This window comes from Molothrus aeneus, chromosome 5, assembly GCF_037042795.1.
Source record: "Molothrus aeneus isolate 106 chromosome 5, BPBGC_Maene_1.0, whole genome shotgun sequence".
Taxonomy (NCBI): domain Eukaryota; kingdom Metazoa; phylum Chordata; class Aves; order Passeriformes; family Icteridae; genus Molothrus; species Molothrus aeneus.
Window position 1 is genome coordinate 33,907,025 of NC_089650.1, and position 18,210 is coordinate 33,925,234.

The 18,210-nt window shown below is 37.8% G+C and overlaps 1 protein-coding gene across 1 annotated transcript in view; it reads right to left on the reverse strand.

Annotated features, from left to right (window-relative positions):
• Nucleotides 1-18,210, reverse strand: part of TRHDE (thyrotropin releasing hormone degrading enzyme) — a 209,370-nt gene that overhangs the window by 62,735 nt on the left and 128,425 nt on the right. Inside the window, exons 8-9 of the mRNA XM_066549990.1 lie at nt 15,705-15,770; nt 13,189-13,376 (exon numbers count right to left, since the gene is read on the reverse strand). Coding sequence (XP_066406087.1) covers nt 13,189-13,376; nt 15,705-15,770 — 254 coding nt within the window. The remainder of the gene's footprint in view (nt 1-13,188; nt 13,377-15,704; nt 15,771-18,210) is intronic.

Below are 18,210 nucleotides of genomic sequence, written 5' to 3' on the forward strand. Positions count from 1 at the left end.
GCATCACACAAAATCAATCAAGTCAATTGAGGCAAATGATTTGCCATCTGCTTTTTTTCCTAATCTCTTCCACTGCAAAGCTGATACACAATTACTTTCAGGAGAGCTTAACACCAAAAGCTGTATGTATTTTCAAATACCTCAGTAGGCTGAGAAATGAAATTGTGAGTTATCTTGGGCTGGAAGAACAGCAGTCATGTACCCATCAGCAGGCACTGGTGAAATCCCAACCACCACTCTTCCATGACTCAGTTTCTTTGGGAGAAATTCAATTGTTCAAGGTGATGGCAAATGAGAGGGTAGGGTATTTGAGACCTCTGCTATGGTCTGTAAGACAATAAGGATGCTCTCACTGGTTGCCAGCACGAGGTAAAGTAAGATACCTGATGGCACCTTGAATGGCACCAGTCACACATGCGAGCAACTACATGGGCCTTTCCATCCACTCAGTGTTGACAAAGAGACATTCCATAATTAAACATGAGCTTCCCTATGAATTTTTTTCATTTCTAAGTGAAAAAGGCAAATTTTCAAAACCAAGCTGCTTGTAAGAAAAAGAAGGTTTCAGCACAGATTTTCGAACACAGCATTTTAAAAAGGCACTGCTGCAACATTTTATAACTACTGTTTTAAATAAGAACTTTCAGTTTGCTGCTTCAAAAAATTGCAGGGAGAAGTTGGAATTATTGAAACTGAAATATAAAGTAGTTAAATTACAGAATCAAAATGAATGTTCTAAACCAATTTTTCCCCAATTTTTGCTTTGATTTTTGTCCTGATTCAGTGCAGGCAAATGTTTTGATATGTTGAAAATTTCTGTGGGATGGGAATCCATTTCTTGTTCATTGGTAACACTTACTAATCTTTGTTAAGTATTTTGAGAGCATAACAATCTGAAACCTCCAATCACTAAGGGATATGATTAAAGCTATTTAACACAGAGAGGAAGTGAGGCATAAAAATAGTTTAAGAGTAAAAACCATAAAAAAGAAAATCCAAGATTAAAACTGACTGGTTATGACACCTATCTCCTTATTTTAACCAACTTAATACCCAAAATGCTAACTCTGTCTCTTTAGTTAAAGATAACAACGTGGTACACCCAGAGTGGCTGAAGATCAGAAACAACTCCTTGGCATTAGTTTCCTGTTCTCAGCTCTCTCCAGATGGAAATCCTGAAGTCTCATACATAAACACATATGCTCAGCTGAGCAGCACTGAGTCTGAGAAGGGAACAGTTTCCCAATGTGGCCCTTGCAAAACTGGTGATTCCCTGAACAGGTTAGGATGCTGACATTAGCATTTCTTATCAAGGGAATATATTGCTACGAGTCATCTGCATGAACTCATGTGCTTGGATTTCAGACCCAAAAAAGCCACAAAAGCAAAGTAATGAGAAAATCTGACCTTTTGAAAGTAAGTAAATCTCACAGAACAAAAACTAAGATTTAAAGATTTGTATTTTTACTTCAGTTAAATACCTGGCTGATCCTGGCAGATATATCTGTATATCTGAGACATATACAAATAGTGGCGAGTAAAAGAAGCATTTAGATGGATGGCTGCAGATGTTTCTGGCTAATGACCTTAAAGCTTATTACAAATTAAAAGGCACAGAAAAGTTGGTAACAAACTAAATAAAGGATTGTGTGATATTTGGATGTTAAATCAGTACAGAAGGCAGACAGTAGAGATCTCTCACTTTTCTTGCCAAGACAAGTACAGTTTCTATTAGCAAGATTAGCAAGGTTTGGGCTACTACTTCATAGTAGCTGGTATGGGGCTATTTTTTTTTTGACTGTTACTGAAAACAGTTTTGAAAAAAAAAAAGGGATGTTTTAGCTATTGCTGAGCAGGACTTACACAGCACCAAGGCCTTTCCTGTCTCTCACCCCACTCTACCAGCAAGGAGGTTTGGGGTGCACAAGAAGCTGGGAGGACGCATGGCTGGGACAACAGACCTCAAGTGACCCAAGGAATGCTCCATACCATGTGACTTCATGCTCAGTATATAAAGCTGGGGGAAGAAGAAGGAAGAGGGGATGTCACAGCATTTGTCTTCCCAAGTAACTGTCAAGCATGATGCAGCCTGGCTTTCCTGGGAATTGCTGAAAACCTCCCTGCCCATGGAAAGCAGTGACTAAAATCCTTGTTTTGCTTTGTTTGTGCACACAGCTTTTGGTTTCCCTTTTAAGCTGATTTTGTCTCAAGCAATTTTGTCTCAAAGTTTTCTCACTTCTCCAATTCTCTCCCCCATCCCAACACGGGGAGTGAGCAAGTGGCTGTGTAGGGCTCAGATGATGGCTGAGGACAAACCACAACACAAGCCAAAAGAAAGCCTTTGTTTTCACTGTTAAGATTGTGAAAGTTCAAAAATAAATTGTTAACAGAAAACCTTAAGGTGTATTCAACTAATGTATAAAATCACGAGCCTTGTTGCAGTGATACCTGGAAGCGTTTCATCCTAGGCTGAGAGCACAAGCACATAAAGGTGGTCAGTGGAATATGAGTGAAAGCTGTTGAACAGTAGAACAGCTTCAGAGCTTCCTACTACAGAAAAAGATTATACAAGAAGCAGAACTCAGTAGGATACAATTTTGTAAGCCACACTTTCTTGAAAGATTGTGTTGGGAAAGATAATTTAAAAGTATCATAGAGATTTTCCCAGGTTATTATATAGTATAGTATCTCATTCAGTAAGGAGTAATTCAGGTTCCAGGGAAAGCTCATGTGAGTATCACAGGAAATCACACATTTTTATTAAGTGCAATTCTACAAGAGTGTTAGTTCTGTTTAATGTATAAGAAGCTGACAATATATTCATGTTGTGAGTATCATTCTCAAAAGACCGAAGAACACAGAGATTTCATTAGATTTAATACATGCCAGTAAAGTGGTTGCAGGCTGTGCCCAGAGGCATAACACAACAAAAGATGTTATTCCCTCTTTCACAATTATTACACTTCCTACACTGAGACAGGGTGTCAAGAGGTTCCTTGTACCCTGTGAGCATGGAAGATGGCAGATAGGAAGGGAAGATTTCACTAACTTTGTAGCAAAGACAAATAGAATTGAAAAATGGATAAAAAAGAACAATTTGAAATAACTGAGATCCCCTGAACATAGCTTGAGGTATTCACTGGTCATCTGCATTTGCCCAGTGTGACCTTTATTCCTGAGTTCAAATTGAGAACAAGGAGCTTAATACAAAGAACAGTGAGAAACACATGAGAAACACTGGTAAAGGCAACTGACTAAGCTGAATTCCCTTACAAGGAGCATGAAAAAGCAGTCAACACCAGACTTTTTCATCAAGGAAAAAGTTGCAGTCAGCTAACTTGAAACCAGAAAGGACAGTACTTTAGTTGTATAAACAGGAGAAGGCCTCCTGATGCCTGAAATGGACAGGACTTTCACAAATCCTGTAGATATACAATTTCTGCCTGCAACACTGTGTGCAGCACAGAAATGAAACAGCAGGACACAGTAATAGTGACACACACCACATTAATTGTAGGATCCACAGTTTGCTGGGCTTAAGCAAAATGAGGAAAGGAAATGGTGCTGACATCAGGATTCTGGGGTTACAGGGGTTCTGCCCTCACGCAAGACTAACAGACTGATCAACAATAAAAAGGTCAGCTAAGGAAAAAAAAAAAAGAGAAATAAATAACACCGACTACATGAGCAACTGGAAAAAGACTGGAAGAAAAAGGTTGTGGAAATGCTTATTCTAAGATTATTCTACACTATGTTGGGCAGGAGTTTTGTGCTCCTTTACAAAATTTTGGTGGACTTTGATGGACTCTGAATTAAAGACAGTGCTCCAGCATTGTCTTTAAGGAGCTCTATCTGGCTGTAATAGGGACTAATTTTTTCAGTCAAGAGTCCAGATACAGTGAATGTAAGGTGCAATATAATATGCTTACATTATTGTGTAAGCAGGTAACAAAATTCCAAGTGAGGCACACATTGTTACTCAGAAATTATTGGTCTTCTTGTTACCATCTAAGCCAAACACTGTCAAAACCTACCTGAGTTTTTAGTATCAGTTCTTCTCTTCTTTCTCCCTAATGTCCCAACTATGGAGGTGATTAAATTTTTCAGTCAGACCAACCTACCACCCAGAACAACCCAACAGGGTCAGGTCATGATAGGTGCTGCCAGGCAGATAATGGCTCCACCACCAGGTGGCTCTGAATGGGCTTCACAACTGAGGTGTCAGATTTTGAAGAGTATTTCAGGTTTTTAAAAAGTGAACTCAGAAGATGTCTCATGGATGAACAGTAATCGATTTGTAGAGCAGTCTTGCCTCTTAACTACTAAGATTTACCTACTTTTTCTAAGGCTTTGATTGGATGGGCACTTGAATATAGCTAATGTATATTTCAGAGGGAAGCAAAACTCTGGGATTTGGAAGGTATTTGGAATTGTGAACCTATTATAATTTTGAACACAAATTATAGCTGCACACATGAAGGAAACTATGAATAATCTTTATAGTTTGGAGAAATATTTAAAATTGCATGAGAGTGACTAGAAAGATTATATTCTAGTCTCAAAAGAGGCTAGCACATCTAGGATGACTTGCTTCTGATTTTAAGCTTCTTTATTTGCAGGTCTGCCTCAATACAGCTGCTAATTTTATATATTTGTCTATTATATATGCTTTCATTTAGAAACATATTAAAAAATGCAATCATATTAGTATACTCTAAAGGAAAGGTTGACAGCTGCTTCTAAGAGCAACTACTTATATGATGGATCATGGATTGTTTGGGGTTTTTTCTGTATTTGGGCTTAAATACAAATATAGAGAGAAAATATGTCCAATGTCAGTACAGGATTGCTGAAATGTATTTTAGAGGAATGAATTTTAGAAGCATTTATTTTAAAACAATAATTGACACTATAATTCATCTGTAGTCATAACAGTGATTAACATGTTTAATAGCAATGTATTAAAGATGCAGATTTTGTGGTTTTCCTTTACTCTGCCATAGTCCTAATTCCTCCTGGATTTTGCAAGAGTATTTGGAATAATTTTTGGCAATAAGTAAATCCTAGAGCAGGAAAAGGGAAAAAAATTACATTTTCCAGGAGTATTATGCAAAATACAATGCCCTTACCAATGTAACGACAACACAAAGTTTCAGACATAAAAAAGATTCACTGCTGTAGCAGCAGCCCCAGCATGAAAGAGCACCTGTGTGGCTCTGCACTGTGGGTCTGCCTTAAGATGACAACCTGCATATTCTGTTAGAAAATAGCTGTATGTCTTCAGCCATCCTGTCTAAACTTCATTATCCTTTTTTTTTTAAGGGTAGACACAAGGTAATTTAAATGAGTAAATTTGATTTAAATTACCAAATTTGAAGTAAAAGAAAAAAGCATTGTCTGATAATAACATAACATAGCATAGCTAATATAATTATCTGATTACTAAACCTTCTATAAAATTTTATTTAATATTAGCTAAATATTTCATCCAAAAATAAATTATAAAAGAGACTGTTATGAATATTGTGAAACCATCTAAAACTGACTCATTTCAGTGCCAGTGCTGGCAGTGTACCTTACCAAATTTAGAAAAATGATGCAGGCAAAGAACCAATACTACAAATTCTTTGTTAGCACACACTGTCTCCTCCCTGCCTAACAGTATCTTTTACTAAAACACAAAAGGCTTCATTTTCAGAAGTGACAAGCAACTCTGAGTGCTGAATTATAGATGGACATAAAGAAGCTTTAGCAGTGTTAAGTGTCTGTCCCAACAGCTGCCACTTTACCCTGGAGTAAAGGCTCTCAATCTCTTCAACATCCTTTGTTCTTACTTCAACCAGTGCAAAACACCCTTGCAGAATTGCACACAAAGTGCTGATCATGCAAACCCCATGTCTGTGCCGTCCTTCACCAATAAGCATAACCCCCTGACTAGAGCACAGATCTGAGATTTCTCTGAGCAGAACACAAGGATGTGTTATGGACTGAGAAGGATCCACAGGAGTAAGAGATAGCACTTCAGCTATGTTTACAGTCCTCCACTATGTTCTCAGAGACTTAGTACCAAATTTTTTCAACATATTCCAGTGCTCAGCTCTGATTTTTCCTTTGAATACTGTGAATTTAAGCAAGATTAAAATAGAATTCCTATGATGTTTTCTCTTTCCTCAGTAAACTTCCTAAGAGTCCCCTACCAAAGTATCTCCTCCATAAAACCCAAGATTCTAATATTGAGTGTAAAGGCTCATGCAAAGGGATAAGAAAAGAAAGCCATTATCAGTAACTTCAAAAAGCAGGAGGAAGTAGATATAAAAAATGGAGCATGTTAGAAGTTTTATCCTCTGATCTACAATGGGGAACTCACATCTCAGATTTTTCCAAAGCCAAAATATACGCCATTTATCCAACCTCATCCCTCCTATAAAACTTGTCTCTGCCAATGCTCTCTGGGTCTTCCCCAATCTGGCCTTCCCCTCACTACAGCCCTCACTTTAAATCCCTTTTCCATTTCCCTATTCCATATTTGCCTATTCCAGCCACATAACTTTAATGCTCCAACTTTGGCTCACACTTGCACCCTGCCATGCCACGTTACCTCTCCTACCCCCTACATGTTAAGCAGCTCCCTCCAAGCACCTCTATCCTTATTCTCCTCTTCATCTCCTGAAGATTTCACTATACTAAAACAGCACTGTCCTCAAGTACATGCTCCTTCCCTCAGCATGAAATTGATTTAATTAATGTGAGTCAATTAACTAGATTGGGTATCTAGCAATTCCTGAGAGTTAATGTTAGCAAATAAGAAGAGGAAAGTGGCACATTCTGCAGTGACAATAAAATACAACAGCAGCTTTTCTCTGTCAGCCTAACTTCTATCAGGATATAAGTGCTGCCACCACACAGGAAGCAATGACACAATACACTAATTTTGTCTTCTTTAGCATTCTGCAAATTCTAACACTGAAAGTTGCCTGTATACTGCACACCAGAGTGTCCTGGAAGTTTCCCAGTGAGAAGAGCTTCTTGCAAATAGAAGCTGTGAAATGGTTTTGGAAATGAAGTGTTAAATTATAATTGGCATTTCTGCTGTCTTCGATAGCAGCATAATCTTGCTGGAGACACTACCGCAGATATGTACTGGAAGAGATTTTAAGAGTATTTTCTATTCCGATTTTTTTAAAAATGCAACAATCAGAAAAGCCTCTAAAAATGAAAAAGCAGGACAAAAAACCAGGATGTTCTAGTGGCTTTTACAGAAAAGAAAAAATCCTATTGCAACAGGGAGCACACAGCACAAGAGCTGGGCTAGTAAACACATCAATGTTCCATTACATGCCCAAGGCAGGCAGGCTTGCTCCAGGTCACTCACAAAGGCAGGCCCTGCGCCTGTTCCTATGGAGAAGCAGCACTGAGCACAGCACTGTCCTCTCTCAGGCTGCTGGGGTTAAGGACTGTCCTTATCAAAGGACAAGATCTATTGGTGTCACAGAGCTGGCCTCTATTCCAGTGTGCATTTCAAGAGAGGGAACACCCCACGCTTTCCCACTCTTCTGCAAGAGCAAGTATTTTCAAGTCCCTGCTTGACTAGCTTAAAAAAAAAATTTGTTAAATCAATATCTGGCAGTGTTCACACACAGTTTTGTGATCCACTGAGGACTCTTGATTTTTTTCATCTCATTCCTGTTAATTCCATTTCCTCTGTTCCTAATACACTGGTACCCTTCTTTCCTGGAGCCTGTTCCCTTCATCATCATTACAGCAGAAAGAGAGACATTTAGGTCACTCCAGATGAACTAGGGGTACCACACCCACTCCCTAGGTAACAACACAATAGTTGTTTCTCTCAGAAACACTGAGTTTATAAGAGAATATACAGGCACAATTTCAGGTATAGTAAAGATGAAAGGCATAACAAGAAAACACTCAAAGGACCCGAGAAAATGGAAGATGAGAGGATATTTCTCAGAGACAGGGAGGTAAATGAGCACTTTGCTTTCTATTTATATTTTGTTAGCCCTCTTTTCTCAGTTTATGGAACAATATTTGTCCATATTATGGTCCTTTTTATTACATAATTAATACTACATATGCTACATTAATCTGCAATTGCTCTAAGAACATAGCAAAGATACTAATCAGCATTGTGCTCCCTTGTGCTCCTAACATTTTGGTTTGTGTTTAACCAGCTCCTTAGCTGGTAAGTGGACAGAGTAAGTTCCCCATCACTGCTCAAGTAATTATGCTATACAACTATGTAAGAAGACACATGGCAATATCCAAGCACAGCAATGCTTTAACTATGAAAATCATTATTAGTAAAGGGACAAGCACAGCCGTTTTTCTGCAAAGCCTGAATAAATAAAGGAGCTTTGTCTAGGAAACTCAGAAGAGACTTGAAGGGAAATAAATTCTGCAGTTAATCATTAATCTTGGAGTGTCTGCTGAGCAGCCCTGCAGCCCACTCTAAAGCCTTTCAGCTGTGGCAATCACTACAGGGTGTTAGACCCATGGGTCTGTACAGCTCTGGTTTTGCTGGTCATGTCCATGGCTTGCACTGTTCAACTGAATTTTCCCCAGCACAGCTACACAGAGAAAGGCACTCAGGATTACCATGCTACAGCATGCATGCATATCCTGTCCATATCCCAATCTGTACAGCTTCCTGTTTTTCTCTTTCCACATCTGTCTTCAGTGCCTAGCAAGACATTCCCCTTCAGGATATTGTCCTGAACAAGCAAAGATTAGCTATGGAAACTGCATGCATGATAAGGATACCATATGAATGAATATTATTCCAGCAACATTAACTTAATTATTTTGGTAACATTGGAAAGGTTACTTCTCCACTTTTACAGAGACAAGCTCTGTATATTTTTAGAGGGCAAAACAACCAGAAAGCTTTGGTCTGCTCTTCAATATAGTATATAAAAGGTTTATGGATTTCATCAAAACTGGTTAGTTTATTGTCTAGACCACAGATTATTTTTCATAAGATTTTTGTCATATCTGTGAGCTGTTTTGTAATGATGGATGAGACTATTGCCTTAAAATCATCATTTTCTGTAAGCAGGGAAACCCACTGAACCCTGTCAGATGGAATATCACCTTCTCCCCTGGAGTCTTATAAACTAAGGGCATAATCTATTCTCACATGGGTATACAGGAGTCCAGGACCAAACTACACTTAACTAAAGGGTTGTTATACAGGGATAGAATATGAATTATACAGTTATAATAGGAGTTTTAAAGTTTTGCTTGCATAAGCTGAAATTGTTACTGAAACATTATACCTACCACAGGCTTTGGCACTCAAATCAAAGTTGGTGATTAACTTAACATCCTTCTAAGGAATGATGTTTCTAGAAACAGTGTCTGTCATTGTTAGTTTTTTCATAAAATAAGAACTATGGATCATGTGAAGGCGTAAGTGTCAAGTAAAATCTATGCTCAGTTTACAAAGAAGTGAAATTGTGTCCCTTCTATAATTTCAGTCCAAATGTTAGAGCTTAGCAAGCCATTCAGTCAATTATATGCACAGAAATAAATCACAGTTTCTACACGTACGGCTCTTGAAACACATTTTTCTTCAGGTATAATGACAAGGAGCACAAATATACAGGAGATTGGAAAACATGCAATCACTCTCTTCTGTAGAAGAATTAAAAACACTTATAGTAATGGACTAGGCATCAACCACTGCCAAAGGTATCAACAATTTTCACTTTTATCATTTATCACTTAGAAAAATCTGCTTGCTGCTTTTGTCTTACTCTACATGACTTCAGAGTTAAAAATTAAATATGCAGCTTCACATTTCATTTTTAACAGTTAACTGCTGCATAAATACACAGCATAAAGCAAAGCACGGACACTTTATAAAACCAGAATGGTTCCAAAATATTCAGTTGCCTCTTTATTTACATTTCTTATGCAGTAGATACATTTGAAAGACCTACTCTGAAATGACTCTTTCTACAGTAAGGCAAAGTTAAATTTGCCTAGACAGCATGTGAACAAAAAATTTAAACTCCTCATCATTTTGAAAGCAATAGAATTGACATTTATTGCTGTGCCATACCAAACTACAGCCTCACCTCTGGATAACAAAAGACTACAGGGTAGATGGATGCTTTAAGAGCCTTCCCTGGAGCCCTCCAGTGTGTACTGTGTTGTCTGTTTAGATTCTAAACTCCTGAAAATGCCTGGGCCTGAACATTTTTCTGTGTTTTGTGCAGATCTACTTCTTATGGTTTAGAATGATCATCACGATTAATCCATAGATAAACTACCCTAAGGAAGCCAATGCTGCCTGCCTCACAAGAGCACAGCCTCAGCTGTGGCATAAATACCATTTGCTCTCCGTTATTTACAGTGCCTGTTATGGCTCCCCAGGGAGACATGAGTCCAACGCCCAAATTCATGGGTCATGCAGGGGAGGCAAGCACCAACTTTATTAAACTGTGAATTAGGCCACTGATCTGTAACACCCACAAAGCTTGCATGCTGATGAGATATATATATCTATCTCTCATCAGCAGACATCAGTAAACCCTTGCCAACTTTCCTGACCAAAGCCACCCACAGAACGAGCCAGAACACTGCACTGCACAGCAGTGCTACCTCTCCTCTTGGTGAATCTGTAGAAAAACTGTGTCATGTCATAAAAAGTTCAGCCCTTTCAATATTAAAAACCAAGATAGAGTAATGCATCTCAAATTATCTAATAACCACACACTAATGTGATTTTCCCTGTCTACTGCTTTCACAATAACTGAAGCAATAGTCACTTCAGCAATGGAAAAAAAAAAGAAATAAAAAAGCCAAACAACTGAAAAATATCTAGGTCACTACCAACTAAAAGATTAACTTTATTCTTAGTATCTCAACCTTGTTTTTTAGTTAATTTGATGGTATGAAAGGACATTATTGACACATGGCCAGGGTGCATACCCAGCCACATGTGCCTGTGGGCAGTGCATGAACGAACTGCATGGTCAGCGTTATAACACTCAGACACCAAATTATGACTAAGCCATAGGACTTTAGTGTAAGTTGATGGATGATTTTTGAAAGATGAATGGCAGAGGTAAGTTTCCCCTTTTGCTAAATATATATGGTTCCTGTTCTTTGGTATTTATACTTATGGAACATGACTTTCAAATAACTTCACCTGGGAAGTGGCAAATTAGCTCTGTCTGCTAACTGGCTGGAGTAAACAACCCATCTCTAAGGCTTTCCTTGAGCAAGGGGTTTCTTTTCTGTTTGTGCTTAAAAGGAAATGGAAGCCTAGAAAAAAAACAATCCAAAGGGGGAAGAGACCTGCCAAAGGAGATAGATATATATATATATATATATATATATATATATATATGTATTGTACTGACTGTTAGGATACTAAATTCCTGGCAGGGCTCACATGGATGTCTTTCTCTGTGCTCTCTCTAACACTAAATCTTATTTCTGATGTTTAGAAACAAGAATTGTAATAAAATCTGTGAATAAAATCTCCTAAGAAACCCAGCAGAATTTGCCCTGGTGGTATTGCCCTGGCCATTCCACATATGACAGCATACAGTTTGAATTACAAATTAATGTCATGTATGAAAATAAAACTAAGTCTAATTCTCACCTGTATTGGGTTTGCATGGCAATGTTTTGGTGTGTTACAGGGGTGGCTTCTGTGAGAAGCTAACAGGAGCTTCCCCCATGTTCAGCAAAGCCAATGCCAGCCCCAGGAGAGACCCACTGCTGGCCAAGGCCAAGCCCTATCAGTCATTGTGGTGGGATCCAGCCTGAGTCAACTCACCATATCACCCTGCTACCATTTACACACCCAGCAGTCTTTACTCATGCATTACAGTAACACTTACTTCAATCAATATCGAATACCTAGAAAAACTATTTTTAAAAGTCTCTACAATACTTAGAAGGCTTAACATATCTGTTTTAGTAAATAAAAAAACTAATAATTGCTGTTCTGAGTAGTAAAATCCACTCACATTACATTACAAATATATAAACTTGCACAAAAGAAATTTTCAAGAGAGGGAGAATTTCTCTCCTGCTGCAGAGCTGTGAGTCATGAACACTTCCAATAGTCCACATTCAGTTGTTTAATTTCTTTTTCACAAAGGAACTAATTTCAGCCCAGAATTTAGACAGATGCTTAATGCCCTGTTAGGTTGTTCCAATACAGCTAGAAAAACAACTATTTACTCTGTGTCATGTTTGAGTTCCATAGTATTCATGTTCTAGAAAAAGATAATGAACTTCTAAACACTTTCCAGTAAATGTTAGTATCATTTTAGGCCTTCCTCAACAGGAATATTCTACAAGCTCTGGATATGTCAATCAAAATTTTGCATCAAATTTTATTTTTCAACAATTTAAATCTACTGGACTAACACAGAATATTCCAGGTTAATAGTGTGGCCTCTTTCACACTGAGCATGAACAGGTCAACACAGAAACTCCAAAGGCCACCTTGAAATTCTCTAGCATCGGCTAGCAAGAGCTATTCTTGGCCTTAAAATATGATGCCAAAACTGCTCGAAACAATGAGGATTCCCCAGGATCAGGCAGGAATGTTATCTTGTCTTTTGGATGAAGGAAGCATATAGAGTCAGATGGGAGGAGGAACAAAACAATCTAATAAATGGAAAAGGGGTAGAGACAGAGATGCTGATTTCAGACAGTGAAACAGTTCAGCTGCCTCCAAAAATGAAAGAGCTGGAACCCTCTGCCTTCTACAGAGGTCCAGTTCAGCTCCTGACTCCTTCCCAAGTCAAGCAAGGTCTTTACCTGATATATATTTACATCTGCCTACTCAGTGTATGAGTGTCAAGAGGTCCACTCCACAAAATTTCCTAAGAACTATCAGACCTACTAATCACATTCCAAATTACTTCATGGAATGTGACAAAATCAAAAGAAAAGAGGAGGAAATAGATGAGTGATGCAAGACACTGCCACAGAGAATTGTCAGGATGCAATTGGGCATTTTTCTCCAATTCTTTTAATTAGCCTCAACTTTATTACAATTCAAATTAAAGTATCACCACACGCTATTGATCCCAAGCAAAGCTCAGATTTCTAAAAAAAAAATTTGCATAAAACTACACATATAAAATACTTACTTAAACAACTACAGCATCTTGAAAGATAGCAATTGAGAAATACACGTACCTGTTGTCCCCACGGGCAGGATCCTTGGGTTTAGTATCACTATCATAAACAAAACGCTCTTGGGAGATGACTATGATGTTGTCTGTAGTTTCATTTCCCAAGATAGTGATAACAGGATAACCCATCTGTAGTGTCCACTGATCCATTACCTCTTGGATATTTACAGATTTTCCAACCCTTTTTAAAGCCTTGGAAAAAAAAGAAACGTTTCAATACACTGAAGCAGTAACAATATGTAAAACCTTTTTTTTTTTTTTGTCCCAGGATCAAAACTGTTTTTGGACGGTAAAATAACCATCACACATGTATGCAGATACACACACACACACACTTACACTCAACACACAGACACTACATAATTGAACTTAAGGCTCTGTGTATCTTTAAAATAAATGTTGAGTAATCTTAACAGAGAGGAAAGTGACAGTCAGAAAGTCATGTTTTTCACATCATTCAAGTACTTCTGCTGAAAAAGAAGAAATAACCTGCTTTACAAGATTTTAACAAGAGCCACAGAAATACGGGGTAGCTATTCTTAACCAGCTAAGGTTAAAAAAGACACAATGTTAGTTCATCTAGGCACTTATAATAAGGCATATTTGAAGGGCCTTAATTTCTAAAAATATAGGGCTTCTCTGTTCTGAAAATCAAAATGACTAGTTATTTGAAAATACTGTCCCTTATATCCAAAGTGAGCCTATGTATACCAAGATATCCCCTGCTACTTCATAAACTGCACCTGTTAGAACACATGGAGGATTAATGTGTTCATATTTGATTCCATATGTCAATAAAAATGCTGTTTTACAAGTGGATTTTCGTCTGAAACACAAAGAGATACTACAGCATCATGGGAGATGAGACTGCATATGAGGAGAAAGAGGCATCATTTGTTCTGCAGCGACAGACATGCTCCTAGCTGTCGAACAGCCCAAGATCACAGACTGAGCAATCTCTGATGAATACAAGCAGAAGATGTCTTCAGAACTGAAGCTGCAGTTGCACTGCCCTAGGAACAAAGGGGCTGGCAACAAATGCATTTACAACTGAGGCAAAGAGAATTATTAGCTGCAACAGTAGATATGAGCATACAGTATAGCTACAGTGGTTATGGACCAGAATACAGTCTTATTTCTGTTCCACTTCATTAGCTGCAGATTCTGCTGTTCTTTCAAGGCAACATTCATTCCTCTGACCTCCCATGGCCCAGAACTGTCCCAGAGGCTTTAACAGAGGCTGGAAAGAAAGTTTTCTTGTGGTGACATTCAGCTACAGATTAAGACACAGATTTAAAAGCCTGACTGTATGTTACTTGTCTCAACTCTCATTAGCAGTCAGTACAGACATAGGACTTGGTTCAGTTGCCCACATGTACGTGAATAATGACATTTGACCTTTACCAGCCACTAAGAAGAGCAAAAATTTCCCCATATATCTGATGCTAAATTGGTTAGACACACATGAATGTCTTAAACATCCTACTGCACCTAATCTGGCACTAGTTGCCTATATTTGAACAATTATCTCAAGTCTCTAGTCAACAGTCAGTGGTTCAGGCTTATTATAAAATAATCATGTAGTGGCTAGCCAATTGAATTTCTCTCTAAGCTCTGCTGACTATATTGACTAGATTTCTGGAACTCCAGTTGTTCCTGTTCACTAGTGTCAAATGACATGACCTGAAATAGTCAACGCATTCTTTCAGAACCACTGTATCTACAACAGACGTGCTTCTCAGGTGGCAGCTGGAAGCCAGGTAGGATAAATTAAGGTAAAAGCTGTTAAAAGTCTGTGAATCAGCAACTGAAGACTCAGTGAGAAGAACAGGATCTTGGACACCTTGTTTACATGTATATACCTGCTTGTCTAGATGTCTTGACCTCCAGCTACATCCTAGTTTTGGTGTCAGTAGTTAAAACTAGATTGTCATGTTTTGTATGGCTTGAACTGGTACCTGTGCCAAAACTCTCTGACTGTACTCCACATTATCCTCCACTCAGTCTATTTCTGGGGAAGACTCAGACTAGCTCAGACTAGTCCCATAGGGGAGAAATTCAGGGACACTTTGCTCATCTTACAAATGATGAGCCATTGTGGAGCACTAGACCAGGTTCTAGAACTCAAGCCAAGCCTGGATATATAAGTCTCTACAGCATGCCAAATATTACAGTAAATAGTTCTCTGTTTACATCATACTTTGAAGCTTTAATATTTTCGTCCTTCACAAAAATCTTAACTCCAGACAAAATCACAGACACATGTGATGGAAATGCCAAAGCTCAGCACTTTCACGTATTTCATATATTCTAACATAACAAAGAATAGAAATGCTGCAGATCTCATATTTTTAATATGGTTTCCTAGTTAAACTCAAATGAAATTTCTTTGCATCAGTTTTGATATTTGCTCTGTGGTTTGAAGATCTCAGTATGCACTATTCACTCCTGATCTCACCAAGAAAAACACCACAGCAAATTCCTATTTCTCCCTCAGTGCAATAGATTAAAGCATTTTACCTTTGACAATGTGTTCCAGAGATCATTTCTGGCTGCATTGCCATACTTGTGAATGGTTAAATAGTCCTACAAAAATAAAATAAAAATAAAAATCAGTATTAAAATACATAGGCCAAACAACTAGAGCTGTGCAACACTGCTATTAGGAGTTAAATCACATCAATGTTTGCATTTGTTAGAAATCTAGAAATACACAATATGTTTATCCTAAGGGAATAAATAAACAGTTTCTTAAGCTACTTTGCAATGCAAAAATTGTTGCTAAAAATTAAATGCTCTTCCTTTTCTGTGTAAGTCATTTTATAAGCTAAATATCTTTAATATATATAATATAAAGCTAAATATCTTCAAAATATATATTTAGAATACATGTCTAATCTTGGGAAAGGTTCCTAGGTAATTTTCAGCAATGAAAGGAGAAGCTGCTAAAACACAGTTCCAGTTGCTATTTTAGCTGGTCATTCTGCTTTGTCTAGTGTCAAAAATTTGTGCACTTGAATGACAGTTGGATTCATTACAGAAGATTTAACTGAGCAATAGTCCATCTGAACTCCAAACTCTTATCTAGGGAGATCCTGGCCCCCCAGTGTCAAAACACATAATGCTGGCAACTAGGGCTGCAACAGGTTATCACAAAGGCTCTCCACAACAGGGAGCAGTGGAGGACATATGACAGGAATCCAACTCCATGCTTGTGCACAGGAACTTACACATGTGTTTTCAAGCCACCTGTGGCTCAGAGTCTGAGGAGGTTCTAAACTGAATGCTTTCACTTATTCCACCACAGTTTCAATAGCTGAAGGTCCATTCTTCTCCCATAACACCAAGAAAGATAATTCTCAATAAGCTTCCATCATCTTACAATAACTTCCAAAATTAATAGTTTAAGCATACTACCAGCTTGGGTCTAGGTCTTTCACGCATAAAATACTTGCTTTTTAAAATGACTTCTGGAGAGACAACGCTGTTGTTTCTCACTATCCCATGCCCCTTGACAACAGTTCATTCAGTTACAAAAGTGAAATTCAGCAGTGATTATTTTAAAATATATATTTCAAGCATTTGATTGGGAGAATTAAGTGAAAAACACAGATCAGAGGTTGTACATCAACTGGTTCTCCTACAATTGAATTTCTACCATCTTCACTTTACACAATGGTAGAAGATAAACCCTAATTTACTGCACAATGATAAAACTAGGACAAATTTGCTGACTGTGTTATCTGTGCTTTGTGTGAAGTAAGATACTTTGGGAATAATTAGTATTTGGAAAGCAAATTTTCTGATACACAAATTGTAGCACCTGTGACAGATTTAGCTTTTGTCAGCCAACTTACACTGAAAAAAACAACAACTCCCATTTAATCACAGACTAAGAAGGCTAAATGAGAACACTGACTCTTTAAATGCAGTGCTGAGTCTTAACAATGTCATGAGACTAACTCAGAAAAAAGACAATATTATACAGGCTGCCCCTATAGCACACTGTATTTCCATTTTGTCTAAAAATATGGAATCATTTAAGGCACAGTGAAACATACAATAGCTTCCAAGGCTAAAGAAGCTGAATTGCAAAATTAGAAAGCTAAAATGGGAATAAAGAAAAGTGGGACAAGGTAAATAAATAACAACAGACATACAATCCACATTTTAAGCAATACTAGAAAATGCTGCATATATTGGTCCTTCTGAGAGATGCTGTTAGAATCATTAAAGAGCAAAAGAAAATGGGTGGAATACTTGAGGACTTCATCCAGGCAATAATCCTGTTTACCACTCTACCATTAGACATTATATTTGACTTCTACGTTTTGTGTTCAGAAAGACTGCAGAGTTTAAATGCTTCTGCCTTTTCTTTAGGGTTTGGTTTTGTTCGGTTTTTTCCTCCCAACACATGGATTGGGAGGTACAAATGTGGCTTGTCACTCAGTTAAAAATTTATTATCCTCTAATCTAACATGTTTACCTCTCAATGAAAACAGAAGCAATCCTAACTTTTACCATGAAATAAGAATACACAATAAGAAACACAATGTCTTGGTATGATCCTTGTACCATACAGCCTAATCATCAATTTTGTCATTATTTCATAAAAGTTGCATCAAGAGCATAAACACAACATAAAACTAGGATGTTATCAAACACACAAAAAGCAGTCCTAAGTGACACTGTGTATCAACATAGGCTTTCAGTAGTAAACCAACATTGCAATCTCAAATCTGAGAGTGCTTTCCAAAGGCATAAGAGCAAAAGGCTTCTGAACCAGGTCTCATCAAATATCCTCTTATTCCTAGCCTCATATATTTTTTTTTCAATAATAACCAGTAGCAAACACCTGGAAACAGTATAAAACAAGAAAAGCATACAGTGATACCTCCCACAACTGCTCTTCCATCACCCAGCACTTCACAGCACCAGAAATCCTAAGCAGATTAGTATCCTTGCATTTAATAGTTATCTTCTGTGAATTCGGCTGGTTGCTTTCTGAACAAATCAGCATTTGCAA